At 43.4% G+C, this 27820-nt stretch overlaps 1 protein-coding gene across 1 annotated transcript in view; it reads left to right on the top strand.

Moving 5' to 3' along the window:
• VAV1 (vav guanine nucleotide exchange factor 1) overlaps window positions 1-27820 on the top strand; it is a 150047-nt gene that overhangs the window by 50112 nt on the left and 72115 nt on the right. Inside the window, exons 2-4 of the mRNA XM_073615306.1 lie at window positions 14122-14238; window positions 26536-26594; window positions 26696-26761. Of these exons, the coding sequence (XP_073471407.1) occupies window positions 14122-14238; window positions 26536-26594; window positions 26696-26761 (242 nt within the window). The remainder of the gene's footprint in view (window positions 1-14121; window positions 14239-26535; window positions 26595-26695; window positions 26762-27820) is intronic.

The following is a 27820-nucleotide window of genomic DNA, read 5'->3' as shown; positions in this document are numbered from 1 at the left end:
GATTGTGGCCATCCATCAGAGTTCACAGACTGATGTGCGATATTAGCTACATATAGAAGTATAAAATCACATAAAATTCATTTGAACAAGAATGTATAAGACAGGGGTAGGCAACCCCCAGCACTGGGGCAGCAAGCGGCACACACAGCCTCTTTTGCCAGCACTCGACTCCATCCCCATCAGCAGAGCAGCACAGGGAAGTGTCAGTGAGAAACTAATGCATTCCAATTTCAGAGTTCCCCATGCCGCACCTGCACCCACACATTGTAAAAGATGGGAAACAAATGGGAAACATTGTTTGGTTCTCTAACTTTGCTGTAGCTGCGATCGTCAGCTTTTGTGATGGGGAAAAGATTGGGTGCAGTTCTGCTAGGGGTCAGTCCCTGTTTCCAGGAGGAGGAGGACTGTCATTGGCCACTGCTAAAGCCAATCACAGTCCTGCTAGCCCCGCCCACCACCTGGAGGAAGAGGACTCGCTTGATTGCCACTACCATTCTCAGAAAGAAGGGATTTCACTGTGATTGAGAAAACCACAATCAGATGACAGTTTGTGGAATTACCTTTGAGCTTCTGGGAATTTTGTGTCCCTTTAAGCCACAGCCAGTATTTAGCGCAATGAAAATCACAACCAACTTTTCCTGTGGCGCAGAGCGCTGCACTTTTTCTCAGCTGGGGGAGGCCCAACTTATGATCCTGCATACAGACCCGCTGCTTTCAGAAAATACCCCTGACCTGAGCTCATCATTGCACATCCATTCCAGATGCTTGTATGTGACATCACATACATCACATACAAACACGTGGGCTGGATGCGAGAAGTGGATCAGCAGGATGAGTGTGCCAGAACAGGTTAGATGTGTCTCATCTCTGCTTCCTTTCACTACTCTGCATATCACTCATATCATAGATGAGAAGAGGGTACAGAGGTAGAGCAGATGAGCAGGAGGGGTTCAGTGTTGGGCCAGATGAGCAGGGACGTTCAGTGTTGGGCCAGATGAGCAGGGACGTTCAGTGTTGGGCCAGATGAGCAGGGACGTTCAGTGTTGGGCCAGATGAGCAGGGGCATTCAGTGTTGGGCCAGATGAGCAGAGGGGGTCAGTGTTGGGCCAGATGAGCAGGGATGTTCAGTGTTGGGCCAGATGAGCAGGGATGTTCAGTGTTGGGCCAGATGAGCAGGGACGTTCAGTGTTGGGCCAGATGAGCAGGGGCATTCAGTGTTGGGCCAGATGAGCAGGGGGGTCAGTGTTGGGCCAGATGAGCAGGGACGTTCAGTGTTGGGCCAGATGAGCAGGGACGTTCAGTGTTGGGCCAGATGAGCAGGGACGTTCGGTGTTGGGCCAGATGAGCAGGGGCGTTCGGTGTTGGGCCAGATGAGCAGGGGGGGTCAGTGTTGAGCCAGATGAACAGGGGGGGTCAGTGTTGAGCCAGATGAACAGGGGGGTTCAGTGTTGAGCCAGATGAACAGGGGGGTTCAATGTTGAGCCAGATGAACAGGGGGGTTCAGTGTTGGGCCAGATGAGCAGGGGGGTTCAGTGTTGAGCCAGATGAACAGGGGGGGTCAGTGTTGAGCCAGATGAACAGGGGGGTTCAGTGTTGAGCCAGATGAACAGGGGGGTTCAATGTTGAGCCAGATGAACAGGGGGGTTCAGTGTTGGGCCAGATGAGCAGGGGGGTTCAGTGTTGGGCCAGATGAGCAGGGGGGTCAGTGTTGGGCCAGATGAGCAGGGACGTTCAGTGTTGGGCCAGATGAGCAGGGATGTTCAGTGTTGGGCCAGATGAGCAGGGGCGTTCGGTGTTGGGCCAGATGAGCAGGGGGGGTCAGTGTTGAGCCAGATGAACAGGGGGGGTCAGTGTTGAGCCAGATGAACAGGGGGGTTCAGTGTTGAGCCAGATGAACAGGGGGGTTCAGTGTTGAGCCAGATGAACAGGGGGGTTCAGTGTTGGGCCAGATGAGCAGGGGGGTTCAGTGTTGGGCCAGATGAGCAGGGGGGTTCAGTGTTGGGCCAGATGAACAGGGGGTTCAGTGTTAAGTCATATGAGCAGGGGGTTACAGTGGTGGGAATGATGAGCAGAAGGGGTTCAGTGTTGGGGCAGAGGAGAAAGGAGGTACATTGGTGGGGCAGAGGAGCAGGGGGTTACAGCGATGGGGCAGAGGAGCAGGGGGGTACAGAGGTGGGGCAGATGTGTAGAGGGGTGCAGAGGAGAAAGGAAGTACATTGGTGGAACACATGAGCAGGGGGTTACAGTGGTGGGGCAGAAGAGCAGAGGGTACAGTGGTGGGACAGATCTGCAGGAGATACAGTGATGGGGCAGATGAGAGGGTGGGTTACAGTGGTGGGGCAGATAAGTTTAGTGTTGGGGCAGATGAGAAGTTGGTTCAGCGGTGAGACAGAAGAGCATGGGGGTACGGCGGTGGAGCAGATGTGCAGGGAGGTACAGTGGTGGGGCAGATGAGAAAGGGGGAACATTGGTGGGGCAGATGAGCAGGGGGTTACAGTGGTGGGACAGAAGAGCAGGGGTGGTACAGTGGTGGGGCAGAAGAACAGGGGTGGTACAGTGGTGGGGCAGAAGAACAGGGGGTACAGAGGTGGGGCAGAAGAGCAGGGGGTACAGTGGTGGGACAGATGTGCAGGGGGTTACAGTGGTGGGCAAGATGTGCAGGGGGTTACAGTGGTGGGGAAGATGTGCAGGGGGTTACAGTGGTGGGGAAGATGTGCAGGGGGTTACAGTGGTGGGGAAGATGTGCAGGGGGTTACAGTGGTGAAACAGATTCGCGCGGGGGGGGGGCAGTGATCTGAGGCGTGAGAGTGCAGGATGTTAATTTCTCAATACTAAAGTAGTTTACAGCATTTACTTTATAAAAATCCTTTTCGTGATTGAGAGTGTGAAGTTGCAATTTTTTTGTTATAAAACTGACACTCTCAATTTCTTTGAAAACATTTTTCGGCACACTGTGCTCAAAAGGTTGCCTACCCCTGGTATAAGAAATTTCAAATGGCAAACCAGATCACATGCAAAATATATATTGTTTTCACATTTTTTCTACCTCAACCACAGACAGTGTGTGCCAAATTGGCAATAGTGGCTGTGTTCGTGCAGCCCTGAGCCCCAATTGACATGAATGGAATGGGATGCACGGAACACCTGTGCATCCTCATGTGAGCATCCTCCTCATCTGGGGTTCTCCACCAGCCCTTCTGGCTCGTCCTCTCTGCTGAACGCACCCTTAGCAAGACACTTGCTATGGGGGCACTTGTGCATGCTCGCTCCCGAGCCCTGCTCTATGTATCCCTAATTCACAGAGAGCATGGCTCAGCCCTGCCCCGTTCCCTCTTCACTGGCTGTGATTGAGAGCAGTGAAAGCCAATGGCTCCTGTGTCTGAGCCAATGACGAGGGAGAGAGCCTCTACTCTTGTGCACATCACTGGATCTAGATCGTGGTCAGATAAGTATAATGGGAGTTTGAAGGGGCCAAATGACGGCTACAGCGCGGATCTACATTGCCGGGACTACGGGGCTACTCTCGTGAGTGCGCATCGGGGGAAAATCTATGTTGGCCGTGTCCCTTGGACACAGCCAATCACAGATCGCTGTAAATGGCCAATCACAGCGGCCGTGTACATCGCGATCGCCGTGGCCAATGAGAGATGATCTCAAATGAAAAAATATGAGATCATCTCTCATTACCGGCTCTCTCTCCTCACACAGAAACCGAGTGTGAGGAGAGAGAGCTTCTGTGAAGAATTGTGAGTGAATTTTACAGTACAAAAAACAAACCGTGTGCCCACAGTGACAATTAGCATCTATAGCTAGTGCTTCATCTGTGCCCACCTGTGCGCATCAGTGCCCATCTGTGCCACCTCATCAGTGCCCATGTGTACCAATCAGTGCCCATCTGTGCCACCTCATCGGTGCACATCTGTGCAATCAGTGCACATCTGTGCCGCCTCATCAGTGCCCATCTGTGCCGCATCATCAGTGCCCATTTGTGCCACCTCAACAGTGCACATCTGTGCAATCAATCAGTGCACATCTGTGCCACCTCAACAGTGCCCATTTGTGCCGCCTCAACAGTGCCCATCTGTGCCGCCTCATCAGTGCATATCTGTGCCCACCTGTGCCGCCTCAGTGCACATCTGTGCAATCAGTGCACATCTGTGCCGCTTCATCAGTGCCCATCTGTGCTGCTTCATCAGTGCCCATCTGTGCCGCCTCATCAGTGCACATCTGTGCAGGCTTAGCACAAACCTGTGCAGTCTCATCACCACCAGCAACCATGTCCAAAAGATGCCGAGAAGGTATACCAAATTCTTTCCACGGCCAACAAGAGCAACGGGGAGCTCTCTTTTTCAGATTCCCTTTCAAATCTTGATCCTGAGTCTAACGTAAATTATGAGCCAGTCCTCAGTAGTGGAACACTGACGGACTTGGAGGAGGAAGATATTCGGCCCGCCAAGCGAAGGCGTTCTGGTGAGGAGGCAGTGGCATCCACCAGCACCTCAGCAAGAAAGGCCAAGTACCAGTGGGGTGTCACCTCAGCCCCAAAGGGTTAGGACTCATGCCAGCCTTCCCTATGCCCTTCAGAACCCCTTGTGGCTTCCTCCTAATTCAGGAGAAGCTAACGTTCCCGCTTTCACTGCCCAGCCAGGAGTCCAGGTAGACACGGAGAATTTTACCCCAATTAATTTTTTTAATTAAATTTTTACGGAGGACATGTTGGCGTCAATTGTGGCCCAGTGCAACCTGCATACACAGAAATTTATTTTGCAAAATCCAACATCATATTATGCCCGTCCCTACGAGTGGAGAGACCTAACAGTGGAGGAGTTCAAGGTTTTTTGGGCCTCACATTTAATATAGGACTCACCAAAAAAAATCAATTGTGTTCCTATTGGTCAACCCACTCAATCCACCACATGCCTCTCTTCTCTGCGGTAATGCCCAGAACCAGGTATCTGATGATCATGAGGTTCCTACATTTCAGTGATAATACCCAGTGCCCTCCCCGAAATGACCCAAATTATGACAGGCTTTACAAAATTCGGCCAATACTAAATAATTTTTCAGAAATATTCCCCCAGTTGTTTACCCCGGACCATGGGCGTCTGCAGAACTTTTTTCAGGGGGTGGCCATCATTTTAAGGTCACCAATGCTCCGCCCCTTTTCAATAATGTCATGAAGGGGAGGGGCTTAGTCATTATCACATAAAGCGTGATAACCCTCCCCCTTCCACTGCCACATTTGGCACATTTTGTTTCTGCAATAATAATCCCCAATATTGGTGTCAGTTTCTCCAATAATAATCCCCAGGGTTGGTGCAGTAGCTGCAATATTAGCCCCAGCATAGATGGTCAGTGGTGATATGCTAATTTAAAACCATGCAGCATGAAGGAGCTAATTAACACTGACATTGGCCACTAATTCAGCTCAAGGGGTTAATGAACACTGCTATTGATCACTAATGCAGTAGCGGCCAGTGGCAGTGTTAATTACCCCTTTGTATTGCAGCAGGATTAGGTTAGCACTGACACTGGCCACTAATGCAGCACAAAGGGGTTAATTAACTGCTACTGACCACTAATGCATTAGAGATCAATGGAAGTGTTCATAAACGCCTTGTGCTTTTGTGGCCAGTGTCAGTACATTAACCCCTTCATGCTGCATATTACTGGCTAATGGCTTAATTAACCCCCAATCACAAAACCCACCACAGCTCCCAAGACATTAACCAGTCCAGTGCACTGGAAAAGCGTCACTGCAACATTACACTGTTAAGCAACATATATTCCCCTCTGTCTGCCATTGCTCACTTACCTAATTGCAGCAACATGCACGCTTCCTCGCGGTGCCTCTCTCTCTTCCTGTCCCGGCCTCTGAATGACATCATGTCAGAGGCGGGGACTAGAAATGATCTGTGGGGCGGAGTTCACTCCTCCTGACAGAGAAGTGTAACTGATGTCTTCTCAGCTGAGTGTAGGAGCGCAGGGAGCGTTCCAGCACTCGGCACCCCGCTGCAGCTCTGCAAGGACACTTTAGGTCTGACTTGGGTAGTGATCTGTGACTGTGTACTGATGTGCATGTTCATCTGCCATCGAGCACAGTTTAGCCGGCACTGCCCGCACTGTCACGTTGCCGATTCTGGGGGGGGCACTTGACCAACACATATGTATGGATGAGTCCCTTGTTAAATTTAGCGGCAGGCTTAAAATTTAAGCAATTTATCCCCAGCAAAAGGGCCCGCTATGGGGTGAAGGTGTACAAATTATGTGACCGAGCCACAGGGTACACATATTCCTTCATAGTCTACGAAGGGAAAGACACCCAGCTGCAGCCCCCTAAATGCCCGGACTACTTGGGATCCAGCAGGAAAGTTGTTTGGGACCTCATATATCCCCTACTGGAGAAAGGCTACGATTTACACGTAGACAACTTCTACACATCTCTGCCCCTGTTCCACAACCTTCACTGGAAGAAGACGCCAGCATGTGGCACGGTAAAAAAGAAATGGAAGGGCTTTCCACAAAGTCTTTTCACTAAGAAGTTGAGAAAAGGAGAAACGGCAAGTCTGCGAAATAAGGAGATTCTGGCAGTGAAGTTGAGGAACAGAAGGGATGTCTACATGTTGTCTTCTATCCACAATAACACCTACGTGGAAATCCCCAGAAGGAATGGCCTCATCCAAAAACCAACATGCATTCATAAATACAATTTATTTATGGGGGGAGTCGACTTCAACGACCAAATGCTCGAACCATACCTTGCCACAAGACGGACATACCATTGGTATAAAAAAGTAGCAATTTTTTTTTTTTTTTCAATTGGCCATATTCAATTCCTATATCATTTACCGCAACTCCACCCAAAACCCCCAACCCTTCCTCGGCTACCAGGAGGAAATTTACACTGCCCTTATTTTCCCGAACGGCCCACCAGAAAACATCCGATCAGATGTTCTTAGTCAACTAAGAGCGCCACTTTCCCGATAAAATCCCTCCCAAACCAACAGACCAAAGACGTCAAAAAAGATGTAAGGTGTATACCAGTAGAGGAGTCAGAAGAGACACATCTTATTATTGTGCACAATGTCCTTCCCAACCAGGCCTCTGCACAGGTGAATGTTTTCGCCGTTACCATACTTCAAAAAATTATTAGTGAAGTATGGTAAACGTAATCCTCAGTTCCTGCCTTCACACACCTTCACACCCCTTATGCCACTGCCTGCTCTGTAACTGACCATGGCTTGTTATTTGACCATGCTTCTGCCTGCCAATTCTGTACATACCACTGCCTGATCTGGAACTGACCCTGGACTGTTATTCGACCATGTTTCTGCCTACCGATTCTGTACATACCTCTGCCTGATCTGGAACTGACCCTGGACTGTTATTCGACCATGCTTCTGCCTAACTATTCTGTACATACCTCTGTCTGATCTGGAACTGACCTTGGACTGTTTGACCATGTTATTTGCCTGCCTCTTGGACTGATCTTATACCTTGCAACTGGACTAGTGGGATTCAACACAGGGGTCTCACATATGTGAGGGGCTCCAGAATAGTTTTTCTGGATGAAGAAAACAATTTTCTTTGTTTTCTCATTCCTAGATTAGGGTCTGGAGACTCGGAGGCTTCAAAGAGATTTGAGTGGGAGAAGCCTCTACCCCTGTCCCCATTCTGTCCTGAACGAGGCCCTACTTCTGCCTGCTGCCTGTAGGAATTACTGCTATCATGCCTCTGTCTGTGGCACTGACCACAGCACATGGACCATGTTCCTGCCTACTACCAGAACCAATATTTTTGGCACTGCTGACAATATCTCTGCCTGCACTGACCCTGGACTGTATATGGACAATATCTCTGCCTGCTGCCTGAAAAATTGTGTTCGCTGTTGTTGACCAAGTCCCTGCCTGCTGCATGGACCAGTGCTATCCTCCTGTGGACAACTGCGCTACTAAAACCGCAGGTAATCTTTTGTTTACCCTTTGCTCAGCATAATGTATTATGCGGTGTAATTCTTGGTATGTGCATGCTATGTGTCCCTGGAACACCTGACGGTGTTCCTTGCATGTTGGACCTCTGTATGTGGCCAGGCTGTGTAAAGGTCTCACACAAGTGGTATTGCCATACTCAGAAGGAGTGGCAGAATGTATTTTGGGTTTAATTTTTGCAATGTAAATGCTATGTGTTGGAAATATCTTATAAACAGATAACTTTGTGTAAAAAAAAGTGTTTTCATTTTTTTTCCACATTTTCCAAAAACTTCTGGAAAAAAAAATGAACTGTTCAAAAGACTCATTATGCCTCATAGATTATACCTTGGGGTGTTAGCTTTCTGGGCGTTTCAATTGTCCTGGTGCTCCAGGGCCTTCAAAAGTGTAACAGGTGGGTGAGAAATGAAATGTGTAATTTATGCTCGTAGAACGCCTGAAGGTGCTACTTCAATGCTAGGCCTCTGTATGTGGTCAGGCTGTGTAAAAGTCTCACACACGTGGTATCATACTCAGGAGGAGCAGCAGAATGTATTTCGGGGTGTTATTTTTTGCTATGTAAGTGCTATATGTTGGAAATATCTTATAAATGGACAACTTTTTGTAAAAAAAAAAATGCGTTTTCATTTTTTTCCACATTTTCCAAAAACTTCTGGAAAAAAATGAACTGTTCAAAAGACTCATTACGGGTCATTTTGTGGGCTTTTCCATTGTCCTGGTGCTCTAGGGACTTCAAAAGTGTCAACAAGTTAGATGGGTAATTTATGCTCCTTGAACACCTGATGGTGCTCCCTGCATGTTGGGCCTCTGTATGTGGCCAAGTAGTGAAAAAGTCCCATACATGTGGTATCGTAATACTCAGGAGGAGTAGCAGAATGTATTTTGGGGTGTCATTTGTGGTATGCACATTCCATGTCAGAGAAATAAGCTATTACAATGACAATTTTGTGAAAAAAAAATAATAAAATCTTAATTTTGCAAAGAATTGTGGGGAAAAAATGACAACTTCAAATAACTCACCATGCCTATTATTAAATACCCTGGAATGTCTATTTTCCAAAAAAGGGTCATTTGGGGGGCATTTGTACTTTCCTGGCTTGTTAGGGTCTCAAGAAATGAGATAGGCCTCAGTACATCAGTGATCATTTTTTTATGATTTGCACCACAGCTTGTAGACTCTATAAATTTCACACAGACCACATAATATCCACTAATTTGGGTTATTTTTACCAAAGATATGTAGCAGTATAAATTGTGGCCAACATTTATGAAGAAAAAGTGCTAATTTGCCAAAATGTATCACAGAAACAAATAAAAATTTATTTTTTTTCAAAATTTTTGGTCTTTTTTTCATTTATAGCGCAAAAAATAAAAAACCCACAGGTGATCAAATATCATCTATTTGTATGAAAAAAAGGACAAAAAAATCATTTGGGTACAGTGTTGCATGACTGAGTAATTGTCTTTCAAAGTGTGGGAGCACTGAAAGCTGAAAATTGGTCTGGGCAGGAGGGGGGTTTAAGTGCCCAGTAAGCAAGTGGTTAAATCTCACCAGGGCTGTTTTTTCAGTGGGAACGTGGAGGAACGCAGTAATGGCAAGGTGTGCTGGGGGGTCTATTGCTGGTGGCTGCTGGGGATATATTGTTGCTGGAGAGGATCTATTTTTGCAAGGGGGTCTATTGTTGCTGGGAGGCATCTACTGTTAAGGGAAAGGTCCATCGTTGCTGGCTGCTGGAGTGTCTATTTATTCTGGTTGCTTGGAGTTCTGTTGTTGCTGCTGGGGAGGTATTTTGTTACAGGGGGTCCATTGTTGCTGGGGGGGGTCTATTGTTGTGTGGGGGATCTATTGTGGCTGGGGATCTATTGTTGCTGTGGTGGGGTATTGTTGCTCACTGCAAGGGATCTATTTGACTGTCTTTCGTGTTATCATTACCAAATTCAATGCAAATCACTTAGTAGCACAAAATGATACTTGGTTCTGTGTTCTTTCAAAGTGGTACTAGAAGGTGGGTAGGAGGTGGAACCAAGGCATGGTGCTTAGAGGTGGGTAGGGGGCAGAAACAAAGCATGGCTCAGAATGGGGGAGTTCCTGAACCTAGTCTCTAAAGAAAAAAGCCCTGAACCATACCAACAATTTTAATAATGCTGAACAGCTGAAAGAAGATTTGAAAATATTAGATGAGGACCTATAAAGTGGATTAGCTGTCAGACAAGGTTCCAAAACAATTATCTGCACATCCTGAGACAAAGTTTTGTTAAGACTTAATTTTGTTCTTAAAACAGCTTGTAACCAATGATACTAAAAGAATAAAATTACATTTTAACACAAGTTTGTCCCATGATGGTTTGATCTTAATTTTGGCAACTAGGTAAAATTGTGGAGCACATAGATTGGCATGTGAATAGGTAAGTTGCTTTTTTTTTTTCTTCATTTCAAATCAGTTAGACTATATAGAAGTTATCATGAATCTGTTACAATTGAGCTGTGTATCAAGATGTCTAAGGTGATATACAATATCTCACAAAAGTGAGTACACCCCTCACATTTTTGTAAATATTTTATTATATCTTTTCATGTGACAACACTGAAGAAAAGACACTTTGCTACAATGTAAAGTAGTGAGTGTACAGCTTGTATAACAGTGAAAATTTGCTGTCCCCTCAAAATAACTCAACCCACAGCCATTAATGTCTAAACCGCTGGCAACAAAAGTGAGTACACCCCTAAGTGAAAATGCCCACATTGGGCCCAAAGTGGCAATATTTTGCGTGGCCACCATTATTTTCCAGCACTGCCATAATCCTCTTGGGCATGGAGTTTACCAGAGTTTCACAGGTTGCCACTGGAGTCCTCTTCCACTCCTCCATGAGGACATCACCATGGAGCTGGTGGATGTTAGAGACCTTGCGTTCCTCCACCTTCCATTTGAGGATGCCCCACAGAGGCTCAATAGGGTTTAGGTCTGAAGACATGCTTGGCCAGTCCCTCACCCTTACCCCCATCTCTTTTTAGCAAGGCAGTGGTCATCTTGGAGGTGTGTTTGGGGTCATTATCATGTTGGAGTACTGCCCTGCGGCCCAATCTCTGAAGGGAGGGGATCATGCTCTGCTTCAGTATGTCACAGTACATGTTGGCATTCATGGTTCCCTCAATGAACTGCAGCTCCCCAGTGCTGGCAGCACTCATGCAGCCCCAGACCATGACACTCCCACCACCATGCTTGACTGTAGGCAAGACACACTTGTCTTTGTACTCCTCACCTGGTTGCCACTACACACGCTTGACACCATCTGAACCAAATAAGTTTATCTTGGTCTCATCAGACCACAGGACATGGTTACAGTAAGCCTTGTCCTTAGGCTTTCTTGTGCATCATCTTTAGAAGAGGCTTCCTTCTGGAACGACAGCCATGCAGACCAATTTGATGCAGTGTGCAGCGCATGGCTTGAGCACTGACAGGCTGACCCCCACCCCTTCAACCTCTGCAGCAATGATGGCAGCAATCATACGTCTATTTCCCAAAGACAACCTCTGGATATGACGCTGAGCACATGCACTCAACTTCTTTGGTCGACCATGGTGAGGCCTGTTCTGAGTGGATCCAGTCCTGTTAAACCACTGTATGGTCTTGGCCACTGTGCTGCTGCTCAGTTTCAGGGTCTTGGCAATCTTCTTATAGCCTAGGCCATCTTTATGTAGAGCAACCGTTCTTTTTTTCAGAACCTCAGAGAGTTCTTTGCCATGAGGTGCCATGTTGAATGTCCAGTGACCAGTATGAGAGAGTGAGAGCGATAACACCAAATTTAACACACCTGCTCCCCATTCACATCTTAGACCTTGTAATACTAATGAGTCACATGACACCGGGGAGGGAAAATGGCTAATTGGGCCCAATTTGGACATTTTTACTTAGGGGTGTATTCACTTTTGTTGCCAGCGGTTTAGACATGAATGGCTGTGTGTTGAGTTATTTTGAGGGGACAGCAAATTTACACTGTTATACAAGCTGTACACTCACTACTTTACATTGTAGCAAAGTGTCATTTCTTCAGTGTTGTCACATGAAAAGATATAATAAAATATTTACAAAAATGTGAGGGATGTACTCATTTTTGTGAGATACTATACTTTCTCTTTGTACTATATCTTCTCGATAACTGACCCATGTTTGGCCATTTAAATTTCTATTACTTAAACCAAATCCTACCCTGCCAACCAGGCTAACCATTTTTTTGCCTTCTGAGAAACAGTTTATTTATCACAAAGCAGGATGGTTCTGAGGTGTCAGTAGAAATTCTAAACACGGTGTTAATCAATTAACTTAATGTCTTTTCCATTAAGTTGGAACTTGACTTTTTTTTAACTTCAATATATACTCACTTAAAAAAAAACCCAAGAACAAACAGGTTAATGTTTTCTGAATTTCTTCATATGTATTTAAAACATGTTAAAAATCAATTATAATCTGTAATTATATATGTACAGCCAAGTTTGCTCATTTTATATGTAGTTTCCACTTCCTAATTTACTATGCTACTCAATAGTTGTGCTTAAAGAGCTGGGTACAAACTATTCATTTTTTGGGGGGGGTTGCATGAAAAAAAACTGACAGCTCCGGTCGGAGACACTGTACTAACCATGTGAGGTTATTGCAACAATCTCCCCCACTGAACTGTTGTGTTCTGACAGGGGACCAGCCCCGCACCAGAACACTCCGATCAGCACTCTCTGCCATTAGCCGAGTCGGCTGCTGGTTTTCCAGCATGCACATCCAACAAAAGCCGGCCGAATGGCCGGCTTTCATCGGACAGACCGACATACACCTGGGCAGAATATCAGTCGTTTATTTTTGAACCGGAAAATGTCTCCCGACATTCATTCTACCTGTGTGTACGGGGCTTTACTGCTTCTTCTCACAATGCAGTTGTGCATGTATATAAATCAGCTAGTAATTGAAAACAATGCACTCCATGTGTGGCTGATCTTATCTGAACAACTGTAAAGAAAAGAGGCAGAGTTATCACAAAATGTATCTGTGCTCCCTCTAGTGGCCAATCTATGTATTGATAAATTTCATACAGTAGTAATAATTTTGAAAACCAAACCAAAGTTTTAAGTCACATCAAAACTTATTTTAAAGTAAGCATTGCAATAGTACCTCAAATTGTATTATCATAAATACAAAAATAGCAGAAATAGTCAAAACTGGAGCAAACAGAATCTGGAGCAGCTGTTTTTTAAAGCTTAAAGAGGTTGTAAACCCTTTTTTTTAAATGACAAACATGTCATACTTACCTCCACTGTGCAGTTCGTTTTGCACAGAGTGGCCCTGAACCTCCTCTTCTGAGGTCCTAAGGCGGCGCTGGTGGCTGCTCCATGTTGGAGAAGCGCTCTCCTTGGTGGACACCCGTGCAGGAGTGCTCCAGAGCTCGGCCCCGCCTCCCCCCCGGCGCCGCGTCATTGGATTTGGTTGACAGCAGCGGGAGCCAATGTCTGCGCTGCTATCAATCTATCCAATTGGAATTGGGACACAGGACACAAGCTACAGATGGTGTGCTCCTTCCCGGACAGAGGATGACAGCGATCAGGGAAGTAAACCGGGGGGAGGGGGGGGCTGCAGCACTGAAAAAAGTTTTTTTTTTTTTAGTGCTGCAGCACATAGAATGCATTAAGGTGAAAAACTATGAGGGTTTACAACCCCTTTAAAGGATAAGTTCACCTTCTGTAACATGTCACATGTTACATCCATATCAGGGGGTAACATGTTACTGATGCAGTAGCTCCTGCCCCTGATCGCAGGTGCAGTGCTTTACAGGCTCCCAATAAAAAAAAGAAATGCACATTTTTTACCTTTAAAATGATGTGCATTTAATATTTGTTTACAAAGGTGAACATGTCCTTTAACAGAACAAGCTGAAGATAGGTGCTGGGTGCCAGACGCAGCTGCTTCAGATTCTGTCTACTCCAGTTTTGATAAACTCCCCCATTACACCAGATTCTGTTCTACCAAACCCTACTATACCAGCTTGTAAATTGTAGTTTATAAGGTATATTTCTGCTTTAATGTAACTAGAAGTGAATTGATATAATATATGTGAGTGGCTGTTGCTAAAATTGACTTTCTCTTTGCAGTTCCTTTGTTTGAAGAATATCCGAACTTTTCTGTCCACCTGCTGTGAAAAGTTTGGGATGCGTAGGGTAGATCTTTTTGAGGCTTTTGACCTGTTTGATGTCAAAGATTTTGGCAAGGTAAACATTTTAAATGAATAAGAATTTAGAAAAATTATGTTTAATTGATTATTCAATGCCTATGAGAATATTCAATGCCAATGAGAATACTCTCCCCATCAAACTTTTCTACAAAAACTGCTTTGGTTTTAACAGGCCATATTTAGGTTATTTAAATGGTAAGTTTCCATCAGTCTGAACTAGATCATTAAAGCGGAAGTAAACCGCCATGCTTTTTTTTTTTTTTTTTTTTTTTTTTTACCCCTACAAGGTAAAGTTATAATGTGCATATTATGTGAAACTTACCTTAGAACGAAAACTCTCCAGCAACAAACTGTCATTGCTGACAGGGCTTTCATCTTCACCCATCTTCCTTCTGGGTTCACGTCCTCCGGTCCTCTGATTGGCCGTGCCACCATGACGACGCATGCGCGCAGGAGCCTCATGGTCACTGGCCTATTCAGAAGTAAATATCTTCTAAACGGTGCACGCTTAGGAGATATTTATGCACCTGTAAGTAAGCCTTACTATAGGCTTACCTACAGTGCCTTGAAAAGTATTCATACCCCTTGAATTTTCCCAAATTTTGGCATGTTACAACCAAAAACATAAATGTATTTTATTGGGATTTAAAAAAAAAAATATCTAAAAACTGTGGCGTGTGTTTGTATTCAGCCCCCCTGAGTCAATACTTTGTAGAACCCCCTTTCTGTGCAATTACAGCTGTAAGTCTTTTTGGGTATGTACAGTATCTACCTGCTTTGCACATCTAGAGAATGAATATTTTGCCCATTCTTCTTTGCAAAATAGATCAAGCTCTGTCAGATTGGATGGACAGCGTGTGTGAACAGCAATTTCCAAGTCTTGCTACAGATTCCCAATTGGGTTTAAGTCTGGACTTTGACTGGGCCATTCTAACACATGAATATGCTTTGAGCTAAACCATTCCATTGTAGCTCTGGCTGTATGTTTAGGGTTGTTGTCCTGAACCTCAGCCCCAGTCTCAAGTCTTTTGAAGACTCTAACAGGTTTTCTTCTAAGATTGAGCTGTGGACCTGTGCTGTGGATCTCTGCAGCTCCTCCGGTGTTACCATGGGCCTCTTGGCTGCTTCTCTGATTAATGTTCTCCTTGCCTGGCTTGTCAGTTTAGGTGGACGGCCATGTCTTGGTAGTTTTGCAGTTGGGCCATACTCTTTCCATTTTTGGATAATGGATTAAATAGTGCTCCGTGAGATGTTCAAAGCTTGGGATATTATTTTATTACCTAACTCTGCTTTAAACTTCTCCACAACTTTATCCCTAACCTGTCTGGTGTGTTCCTTGGCCTTCATGATGCTGTTTGTTCTCTAACAAACCCCTGAGAGGGCTTCACAGAACAGCTGTATTTATACTGAGATTAAAATACACACAGGTGGACCCTATTTACTAATTAGGTGACTTCTGAAGGCAATAGGTTCCACTAGATTTTAGTTAGGGATATCAAGGTAAAGGGGGCCTAATACAAATGCACCTCACACTTTTCAGATATGTATTTGTAAAAACAATTGAAAACCGTTTATAATTTACCTTCCACTTCACAATTATGCCACTTTGTGTTGGTCTATCACATAAAATCCCAATAAAATAAATTTACGTCTTTGGTTGTAACTTAACAAAATGTGGAAAATTTCAAGGAGTATGAATACTTTTTCAAGGCACTGTATAGGTAAATGTCAACCATGGGAGTTTACTCCCAAATTTATATATATCCCTATAGTGAAGCCAGAAAGTTAGGGTGAAAATAGCAGTGTTTATTTAGAAGATGTTTGTCCCTGGAGAGTTCTTAAAGACAATAGGCAACAATAAAATGATAAAACAAATATAAAATAACAAATAAAAATAAATACAAAATAAATAATACACCAAATAAAGAAAACAAATAATAATACAGACAATAATAAAACTGTTTTAAGAATTGTGTATATAAATATATATATATATATATATTAATAATAAAATGGTTCTAGGCTATTTTATACATATGTGATCATCTCTTTCTCCCCAAGTTGCTAGACCCTGGAATCCAGGGCATGTGTCCCAGATCTCCTGCTAACATTGTGCCATATATTGCGCAAACTTCTGCTGGTTCTGATTAACTAGACTAATTTGGCTCCGTGTCCTGCTCTTTTGGCCCCCCCTCTGGCTGATATCCTTCAATTGAAAAACAGTGATGGCAACCAATCAGATGGATCTGCTGTTGGGGTATTCAGTAGATCAGCAGGAGGAATTTGACCATCCAATCAGTTTTTTTTTTTGTAAACCTGCAGACTAAAACGAAAACACAAACTAACAGTGTATGACCAGCTTAAGTGCCCCATGTCAACTTTGCAATAAATGTTTTTTGTATTGCGAAAGTGTTACAAAGTATCAGCTTATTGATTGTGTGTGTGGAGGAAGCCGTGGTGTTATTTGACTATGCTGCTTCACTGTATTAGGTTCACACTATTGCAGGTGTGGTGAAGTGTGTAATTTGCACATCTTCCTGCACCCGCAGCCAAGACACGTTGCTCTTTAGCAAACACACAAGGGTGCCATTAATATTTAATGAAACCCCCACACATTGGAAACCATAGCATGCTTTTAGGCATGTGAAACCTCCCTTCTCCTTTCTCTTGGGTTTTGTTCCCCTTTCCTGCTTTTACCTGAGTTTCAGGGTTCCAGAAGACCTGACATTGAGGATAAAGAACAACCACATCCACTTAGGCTAGGGTCCCACTTGTGTGGCCCTGTGGGTCACATTTTGCGTGGGCATGGCAGCCCATTCATTTTAATGGGCTGCTGTGCTTCTAAAAACGCAGGTAAAAGGTCCCTGCTTCATTTCTGAAAATGTGGCCTGCACGGAAACCGCAAGTGCAGTGCTGTTCCCAGTGGGGGGGAAACTGCACTGAATTTTCCATTGCTTAGGGATGCCATTAGGATTAATGCTACCCCCACGCATCCCCTGCATTTTTCTGTGTGGGTGGTTGTGGCTGCGGGAAAAATTGCAGACCTGCTGTAGGAACCACCCGCACAAGTGTGAACCTAGCCTTACTAATGGTATAATAAAAGAACCACAATATTCCTAGGTGTCAGGGACATTCATGCCTCTGATCACAGGACGCCCCATAAACCTAGCCCGCTACCAACCACTGATGTAAATAATAATAAAAAACAAGAATTACTGAAAAATATGAAAATAAGTGTAATGTAGTATTTAAAAAAAAAAACATTTTACACATATCTAGCCTGATTAAAAAATTTCATAAACAAAATGACTGTAATAAAAGAGTGTTGGTGAATTTTTATAATGCCTGAAACTTCAGTCTGCTTATTTTGTCAGTACATTAAAGCGGTATTGAACGCAAAACCGAAAATATAATATATTGCAGCTTACCAATCATTAGATGTGGTGCCTGGATTGGTTTTCTTTCCCTCTGTTTTCACCTGGTGATCTGGCCAGTAACACACCTCCTGTATTGGAGTGACCCCACTCTGGATGAATGGGCACAGGGGGCACCTTTCAGCAGCAGCAATGTCAGTCTGGGGGGAGGGGAGTTTTTTGGGATGAAGGTTTTACATAAATCAATAAAAACTGATCATTGTAAGCACCTCGGTCAGTGTCAAATGGTTTGTCCCATCTTTGTAACTGATACATTCTGCTGGAGAGCTTATTCTTTTGAAAAACAACAGACTTACTGGTTGGATCACTAGATGAATATAGAAGAAAGAAAACCTAAAAAATAAAATGATTGTAGGCATTACATCTAAGAATTGGCAAGCTGCAATATAATAAATGTTTGCTTTTGGTTTTTACACAACTTTAAATTACCATGGGGAGGGTTTTACATTTACAGAGCATGTGTGCTATGTGAACCTACAGCGAGACACAGGCTGTTTCAGTTCCCGTGTGGGTTTCACTCACTTCCTGTTGAGTCGTACCCTTTTTGTTACTGCTGGGAAACTCCGTCTCACAGCATCACTTCTGAATAGAGAAGACACATGAGCTCAACAGTCCAAAGTGATGACATTTTGCTTAGTTTACCTTAACAATCACGAAAGAGGGCACAGCATTTCAAAGTGTGTTATAGACTGCTTAGATTTCACTCCTCCCAATAAAAAAAAATAAAAAATGTTACATGCATGTTCCAGGTCAGTAATTTAGGAAGTGCTGAAACCAGCAACATCCATGCAAGCAGTGCTTTGAATAGGAGGTCATCAATACCAGCCACTATAATTCTCTCTATGAAAGTCACTATTGACAAGCTTTGGGCTGTTTCAATATGCAAACGCAGCTCGCTTTTAATCAGTTTGATATGCTTATGAGATCATTCAGAATTCAGTGACAGGTGTATTTGTGCTGCTATTGTATTCTTATAGAGTTGTATGGGTATAAAAGCAGTTCTTACGCAAACAAAGCCTGTTGACACAGGCCCTAGAGTAATGTCATATAATCATCTTTAAAGCAACCTGTTAATCCTGTCCTCCTACACTAATGACTTTGCAGTGAAGGCAATTTAATAAAGCCTGTAAATTTCAGCAAATTAAAAGCAGAATAAAAGCGTTTCTTTCCTCGTTTTAGTTATCTGTCATGTGACCTCTACTTTCTTCTGGACTGCAAGCAGGAAGAAGCCACAGCAGGTCTTGAGTACTAGTCATGCCATTGTTGGCTTCATCATTACAGTTCCCAGGCTCCTTTGCATTTTTGAATGATTGGAATGTTTGACGGCCAGTGGGTCATTGTAGGGCTGCCACTTTCTCTTCAAGCCAAACCCAAACACTTTAGCAGAACACAGCAACAAAAAAAATTCTAGTATACACCATAGGATTGTAACAGACCTGGGGCACCTTTGGGCGCTTCAAAGAGAAAAGTAAGGTGTCATGCATAGTGCCTCCTCACCCTCCCATCAGGCCCCGTTCTGAGCCCCGTTCCTGTCTGAATATTGTGTCCGGGTTTCAAGCAGACTGAAACCCGGACACATGATTCAAAACCCGAACTGTCCGGGTGAATCCTGGACAGGTGGCAACCCTAGGTCATTGCAGACACAATGTTGGTCGACATGTTGTGCTGTACTTCCAGTACAGGAGCTCCTGATATAGGGGGGCAATGTTACCACATTATTAGGGGCCTGTGATTGGTGTTGTCACGCTATTACAAGAAAAGCTAAGAAAGGTCTGAAACTGGCAGGGTCAACAAGTAATAAAATAGGATTTTTGATTTAACCAATAAAATCCATTTATTTGCGTACAGTACAGGACATGGGATCTTAGTCATAACTATGGGTTATAGGCAGCTAATTTCAGGTGATTAGACACTGCCAAAAAAGAAAGCTACAGGGACATAACCCTATATAAATATCTCCCACTCCTAGCAAGCCTCAGTCTTATAGTAAGCAATTAGGAAAGATCCTAAAGAACAGAGGGAGTAACATGTGTCCTGTACTGTACTACAATTTACTGGTCAGTCAAAAATCCTATTTTCTTAGTTGTACAGTACAGGATACAGGATCTTAGTCATAACCATGGGAAATCCAAAACCAGTCCAACTGAGGGAAGAGCAGCTTACACCTGAAACTTCCATCAGAGGAGTCCTGAACATCCATGTGGTAAAACTTAACAAGCTTGTGAATAGAAGAACCAATGAGCCCTAATGCATATCTGAACCTATGAAGCACTAACAGATCTGGTCAAGTGCACATCAGCAGACAAGTGAGGAACTTTATCCTTTAGACCAGGGATATGCAATTAGTGGACCTCCAGCTATTGCAAAACTACAAGTCCCATCATACCGCTGGGTGTCATGCTTGTGGCTGTCAGAGTCTTGCTATGCCTCATGGGACTTGTAATTCTGCAACAACTGGAGGTCCGCTAATTGCATATCCCTGCTTTAGACTATAGACTCAAATAATGACTTGTCCAATTCACCTAGCAATGGTGGAGCGAGAAGCAAGGAGCCCCCTGCTGTAGCCAAAAAGGTAAACTCTCACTGCACGTACCATGTCACAACATTGGAGAGAAATTTCCTTGGGGTTTTTGGAGCAGAAAATAAGGATGTCAGGACAATATCCTGGCAGAGGTGCAAGGAGGAAACCACCTTAGGGAGAAATTAGGCTGTAGGCCTCAGGACAGGACTTGTTCCTGTGTAACAGTAGGAAAGGCTCTTTACAGGTAAGGCCACTAACTCAAAGATCCTTCATGCTGTGGTGATAGCATTGTGAAAGGCCAGTGAAGCGAGTGAGGTCAGATAAGGGAATATCCCTAACAGGGCCAGTCTATTCCTTAAGGACTGAAAGAACCAGGGTAAAGTACAGGAGGGGAAATATGTGCATCACAAAAGGCCTTAACAAAGGAATAAGAGGGCAACAGTCTCTGAAACAAATCGGCCAGGATTGAGATTTTGCCCCTTGATAGTACTCTGGTTCAGATGGTTATCCAGACCAGACTGGAGAAAGGACAGGAATGCGTCCCACAGTGTACTTCCTATGGTGGAATTTTTAGCCTCACAACCCACAAAGTATGCTTTTTAGGTGTAATGGTAGATAGATGGATCAGAAAGTCTGCCCAGGAGTCTGAGTATTTCTGGATACTTTGTCCTCCTGGGGCAGTTCAGTGCAAACAGAATCAACTGAATGCCCTCTATCTCAATCCTAAAGAGCTTCTCTTTTAATAGCACAACTTCTGGTGCCTCCTTAATGTAGACCACTGCTATGCTATTGACGACTGAATTCTGGCCAGGTGAACTCTCAGCTGAGAGGTCAAGTGTTGAAGGGACAGACGAATTGCCTTGAACTCCAGGATGTTAATAAGAATTTAGATTTTTTAGGACTGCTCCTCACCCTGATAGGCTGGCATCTATCATGAGAATCTTCCATGTCTTTGGGGGAAAGGGTTCCATGACTTTATCACCAGGTTGGAAATCCACCATGTTAGGGAAAGTCTGCACCTATAAGTCAGATGCATGAAGTAGTCCAAGGACCAATCCTGTCTGTCTCAGGTTTCCATTATGTTGAATTGCAATGGCCTTGAATAAAACTGGGCATATGGCATTGCCTCGAAGGTGGCTACCATCAGGCCAAGATGCAGAATGGGCTGAAGGACTCAATTTGCCTATCCCTGAAAGCGCTTCTCATTCAGGACTGGGGAATTGGTCCACTGAGAAAAGAGCTGCTGAACAACAGCAAGAGGATTATCTTTGTTTGGAAGGAGGCTAATTCGAGAGCATGATGCAGGGATGGAGTCCAAAAACTCTAATCTCTAGGCCATACACTTAGTCCAGACAGCAAGGGGCTGGCAGACAGCCATGAAGTCAACCATAGGTAGTAGGGGCTGTCAAAGAAAAGAGGCTTGTAAAAGGAGCATCTAACCTTTTGTCCACTGCATTCATAAACACAGGATTATCTTCTACCTGGATTGTTAATGTCTTATTAAAGTGGTTCTAAATTTAAGCAGTGTAAAAAACATTTTACAGTCGCTAAATCTAACCTCATCATAAGTCCACATTTCTTTAAAAAAAACTTGCCTCTAATGAGTTTTCTGGTTTGCAAAGGGCAGGTCACATAATCGCTGTATGTTCCTGAGCAATTTACAGGCCTGCAGGTGGGTGTGTCACAATTTGACATCTACGTCATTGAAGTAAATGATATTTGCCACCAGTCCACATTTCCAAGGCAACGATACCTGGCGGCATTACATCACTTCCCCCTTTCACCAGCTTCTTCACAAAGAAGACGGGCTCGATAGGGAAGCTGCTGCCGTCAGTCAAGGCAGGAAGGATGCGTGATGGGCGTGGTCTTACACTGACCACAGAAGATACAGGCACGCTGTGCAAGAGCACAGAGACATGAACTGACCACACAGCACGGCTCAGCTGCCATGCTTACTGCGGTCAGTTTACTGTCAGGAGGAGGGGCACAGACAGGATCAACCAGGTAAGAACCACAGGCATGATTAAAATAATTTTATGAAAAAAACACACATAAATACAATAAAGAGCCAGTGCAATGGATTTTGTTTTAGGTTTGCAAACACTTTAAGACAAGAAATGGCTGGTTCAATATCAAGGACTATCTATTTCTGTATCAAACCCTCCTCAATAGGATATTGCTGATCAAAACTCTTAAAAAATAGTTTTTCAGAGTGAGACCAGTCACTGTACAAGAGAGACTCTGAGAGCAAGTGGGCTGGGAAGGTCTTCGTAGGTTTGGGCAAGTTTAGGGAACCAATTCTGAAGACTTTGGGGTGAGCACACTCAGAATACTGCATCAAAATTGGTAACAATGGTATCCTTAAAGTAGAATTATAGGCAAAACTTTTTCCATTTTGGATAAAGCAAGGAAGGATTATAACCCCTGTAAGGTTTATTTTTGCCTTCTTTGTCCCATTGGGGATATTTACCTTGTCTTCCTGTCCCATAGCCAAAACAGGAAGTAAGAGGGTCCGGATAGCAGGCGCGCGCACCCAATGCACGGTGGGGTGCCAATGCTCGTGGCCGACGGTCGCGATGACTGTCGGCCACGAGCGATCATGACCAGGAGACACAGAACACACACTTACCTGTTCTGTTCTGACAGGAGTGACAGATCGTGTGTTCCTATTAGCTAGGAACCACGATCTGTCACTTCCTGTAGTTAGTCCCTCCCCCTTCAGTTAGAATCACCTCCCAGGGAACACAGTTAACCCCTTCACCGCCCCTAGTGTTAACCCCTTCACTGCCAGTGACATTTTTACAGTAATCAATGCATTTTTAATCAGACTGATCGCTGCATTAATGCCAATGGTTTAAAAAATGTGTCAAAATTGTCCACTGTGTCCGCCATAATGTCGCAGTCACAATAAAAATCACAGATAGCCACCATTACTAGTAAAAAAAAATTAATAATAATAAAAATGCTATAAATCTATCCCCTATTTTTTAGACGCTATAACTTTTGCGCAAACCAATCAATATACGCCTATTCCAGAAGATCCCCAAATCCAGGTGTGAAAAACTTGTTGCATCTTTCCCAAAAAGACTCATGGCTGTATTAGATCAAAAGGGTGCTTCTACTAAATACTGTGCAAAGGGTCTGAATACTTAGGACTATGTGATATTTCAGTTTTTCTTTTTTAATAAATCTGCAAAAATGTCAACAATTCTGTGTTTTTCTGTCAATATGGGGTGCTGTGTGTACATTAATGAGGAAAAAAATGAACTTAAATGATTTTAGCAAATGGCTGCAATAAAACAAATTGTGAAAAATTTAAGGGTGTCTGAATACTTTCCGTTCCCACTGTATTTCTGTAGGAAACCCTCCTCAATAGGATATTTCTTAGCATAATGCTTGACCATGAGTCAAGGTGGGCACTCATGCTTGATCCAGTGCCAAAGCAACAATACAGGCTGGCCCATCATCTTCTCTAAGCAGGATTTGTATACAGCCTCCCAAGTTTCAGCTGAGGAGTTAGCTGATCCAGAAGCTGCAGGAGGAAGGCACATAGGTAATGGCCCAATCAGAAAACTTGATAAAAGAAGTCACCACATAAGAGATAAGCTTCTCTCAGGAGACAGAAGACTTCCATCACCTAAGGATACTAAAAAAAATGATGATAGTTGGGAGTGGAAGGGGTTTTATGGGGGATGCCCCTGCATCCTGAAGATAGCAGAATATAACCAGTGGTTATGCCAAGAATCCTAGTGCTATGAGATATGCAGATATCCATTGCTGATAAGTCAGTAATAATTATAAAAATAACATATAAATAAATTGCACATTGTTAAAAAAGGGGTCAATCATTAAAATTCACACACTCAATGAATCTAAAGAGCCATGCCAGCATTACCATATCAATGTATTATTAACATCTAAAGTAAAAAAGAAAAATAAACTTTTGTAATTATGAAACAGCTGTTCCCCAGGTCTTTGTCAAGGAAGTCTAGATAAAATGTTTACTTGATATCAATCATTACTGAAGAGAAATAAAACAATTCAAAAGGTTATCTTTATGTCCTCAAAGCCCCCAGGCCTATTTATACTCACATTTTCCAGGTGTCTTCAAGCTGGGCATGTGATCCCACAGGGTCATCCTCATCTTTACCTCATCTCAAAGCTTTGTGGCCTTCAGTGATACAGAAAGTGACATTGATGTGATGATGTCAGCGCCACCCCCTACACTGTCATGCAGTGAATGCAGGGGACTGTGTTGACCCCACAAAACCTTGAACTCATAGTATGTCCTCAGTCTTATGAATGAAATGACTCCAGGTGCCATTTAGCCCAGAAGACTGAGGACATCTTGTGACAAAAAGAGATTATGTCAGGGAACAGCTCCGGATTGAAGGTGGGTGTTGCAGCCTGAGCTGCTTCCTTTTTAAAACCTACTGAGGGGCATTTATAAAAAAAATGCCTAGAATTTGGCTTTATGTTAATTGATTTCACATAGATAACAAGTGCAATTATAGAGACTATTGTTGCCTTTTAAGGAGCTTACAGACTTAATATAATAATAGTGTAGTGCTACTAAAAAGTGAAAATAAATCACAAAAAATAGAAAATAAATAACACATCTAAAAAGAAACCAAAAAACAATATAAATTGGCTATGCTGAATATAACCCAGTGGGGGTGTGAGAAAGAATTTCCACAGAAAATCTCAAATGGTATATTCCTCTGGTGAGAGTAATCCCAATCGTGAGATAATCAGTGTAAGGCTTGTCTGTAGTCAACAACAGCGGAACTCAAGATATAAATGGGTACTCTTACCAGCTGTGATGGGGCCCAAATGCCATACGACAGAGGGATCAGACAGGCTTGGGATCTTATATTATGTATATCAGATGTAGTTTTATTCATCAGATGTCGCTCAGATACTGGACATAGATGGAAGAACGCGTTCAAGGTGGTATCCTCAGCTCCTGGACCGTGAAGGCTCCAAGTACTCCCCTGTTGAATAGCCGTCTTCAACGATGTTCTGTGAGGGCTCCAGGGAATGATCATGTAAAGCAGAAGGAAGGAGAAGGACTCCAATGGTGCAGGTCAAAAACCAATGAAGTTTATTTAAGAATAAAAGTTCAGATGGTAAATACCAATCAATAAAAGTGATCACAGGAACAGGTAAAAATTAAATAAAAGCAATGTGGGATACAAGAAATGCTAGCCCGACCGGTTTCGACACTAAGGGGTCTTCAACTGGGACACTAAGGGGTCTTTTGCCCCAGTTGAAGACCCCTTAGTGTTGAAACCGGTCGGGCTAGCATTTCTTGTATCCCACATTGCTTTTATTTAATTTTTACCTGTTCCTGTGATCACTTTTATTGATTGGTGTTTACCATCTGAACTTTTATTCCTAAATAAACCTCATTGGTTTTTGACCTGCACCATTGGAGTCCATCTCCTTCCTTCTGCTTTACATGATCATTCCCTGGAGCCCTCACAGAACATCGTTGAAGACGGCTATTCAACAGGGGAGTACTTGGAGCCTTCACGGTCCAGGAGCTGAGGATACCACCTTGAACGGGTTCTTCCATCTGTGTCCAGTATCTGAGCGACATCTGTTGAATACAACAACATCTGATATACATAATATAAGATCCCAAGCCTGTCTGATCCCTCTGTCGTATGGCATTTGGGGTCCATCACAGCTGGTAAGAGTACCCATTTATATCTTGAGTTCCGCTGTTGTTGACTACAGACAAGCCTTACACTGATTATCTCACGATTGGGATTACTCTCACCAGAGGAATATACCATTTAAGATTTTCTGTGGACATTCTTTCTCACGCCCCCACTGGGTTATATTCAGCATAGCCAATTTATATTGTTTTTTGGTTTCTTTTTAGATGTGTTATTTATTTTCTATTTTTTGTGATTTATTTTCACTTTTTAGTAGCGCTACATTATTATTATATTATTCACTTTGAACTTTGTATGTTTGAGTGTTAGCAGCTTGTGTTCTAATTTAGCGCAGTCTTTTTCCCCACCTCAACGCTTACAGACTTAAGCCTGATCCAACAGTTTAAGAAAAAAATATTGTATGTCTCTATAAGGCTAAGCCTAATGTCTCCTGAACAATACCTTTTCAGTAGTAGGATTTATTGGCCAGGTGGCTGTTCTGTTCCCAACTGGTATAATTTTACCTCAAAAGAAGCCATGTGAGAGCTTGCTGCTCCCTTTGTCAAAAGTACGTATATTCATCCATGCAGACATGCATATTTGCACAAAAATAATTCTGTAATAATTCTGCAGCAGGATTTTAGTAAAAAAAAATGTTTATAACGATCATACTGTACTGTAGGTGAAATACTCACTCTATTGTTATTTCATTGCAGGTTATCAACACCCTGTCTATGTTATCCTGGTCTCAGATTGCTCAGAGTAAAGGGTTTATGTATGTATCACAGGTTTGATGACTTGCTTTCTGCACTGGAACTGCTTTTTCAAAACTGGATTTCATTTACCAATATTATATCCTTTCATTTTTCTTGCCAGACCATTTCCTACTGAAGATCTAGAGACTGACGATGAAATTTACAGTGGTCTCTCCGATAAGATGGAGTAAGTAAGCCTTATCCTATAGTAAACCATAAGAAAACAGAAAAAAAAAATCTTCCTGCTGCAAGTTAAGAGTATAATGCATCACATACTAGCATATTATGAAAGACTTACCATAAAAGGAAGCCCTCCAGTGATGCGCTGAAGATGGCTTCCATCGTCATCCTGTCTAACTTATGTGTTCGCGGGCTTTGGCTGTTTGAATGGCCAAGTTGCGATAACATCAATCCTGTGCATGCACGTGGGAGTCACAGCTCTCTCAATGGACGTTTTGGGAAATATTTACTGTACCTACCTACCGCTATAAGCCATTGAAAGATAACCCTGCAAATCATTTAACAAATATTGAATCATTTTGAATGATAATGATTCAATATTATGAAACATTTTGGGCCCAAGATATGAAAGAAACATGTACGGTGCCTTGAAAAAGTTTTCATACCCCCTTTTTCCACATTTTGTCATGTTACAGCCAAAAACGTAAATGTATTTTATTGGGATTTTATGTTATAGACCAACACAAAGTGGCACATAATTGTGAAGTGGAAGGAAAATGATAAATAATTTTCAAAATGTTTTACAAATAAATATCTGAAAAGTGTGACGTGCATTTGTATTCAGCCCCCTTTACTCGGATACACCCAACTAAAATCTAGTGGAACCAATTGCCTTCAGAAGTCACCTAATTGATAAATAAAGTCCACCTGTGTGTAATTTAATCTCAGTACAAATACAGCTGTTCTGTGAAGCCCTCAGAGGTTTGTTAGAGAATTTGAGTGAACAAACAGCATTATGAAGGCCAAGGAACACACCTGACAGGTCAGGGATAAAGGTGTGGAGAAGTTTAAAGCAGGGTTAGGTTATAAAAAATATCCCAAGCTTTGAACATCTCACAGAGCACTGTTCAATCCATCATCCGAAAATGGAAAGAGTATGGCACAACTGCAAACCTACCAAGACATGGTCGACCACCTAAACTGACAGGCCAGGCAATGAGAACATTAATCAAAGAAGCAGCCAAGAGGCCCTTGGCAACTCTGGAGGAGCTGCAGAGATCCACAG

Source organism: Aquarana catesbeiana, linkage group LG02, assembly GCF_042186555.1.
Source record: "Aquarana catesbeiana isolate 2022-GZ linkage group LG02, ASM4218655v1, whole genome shotgun sequence".
Lineage (NCBI taxonomy): Eukaryota > Metazoa > Chordata > Amphibia > Anura > Ranidae > Aquarana > Aquarana catesbeiana.
The sequence above is the reverse complement of the archived record's forward strand: the minus strand, read 5'-3'. Positions and strand labels throughout refer to the sequence as shown.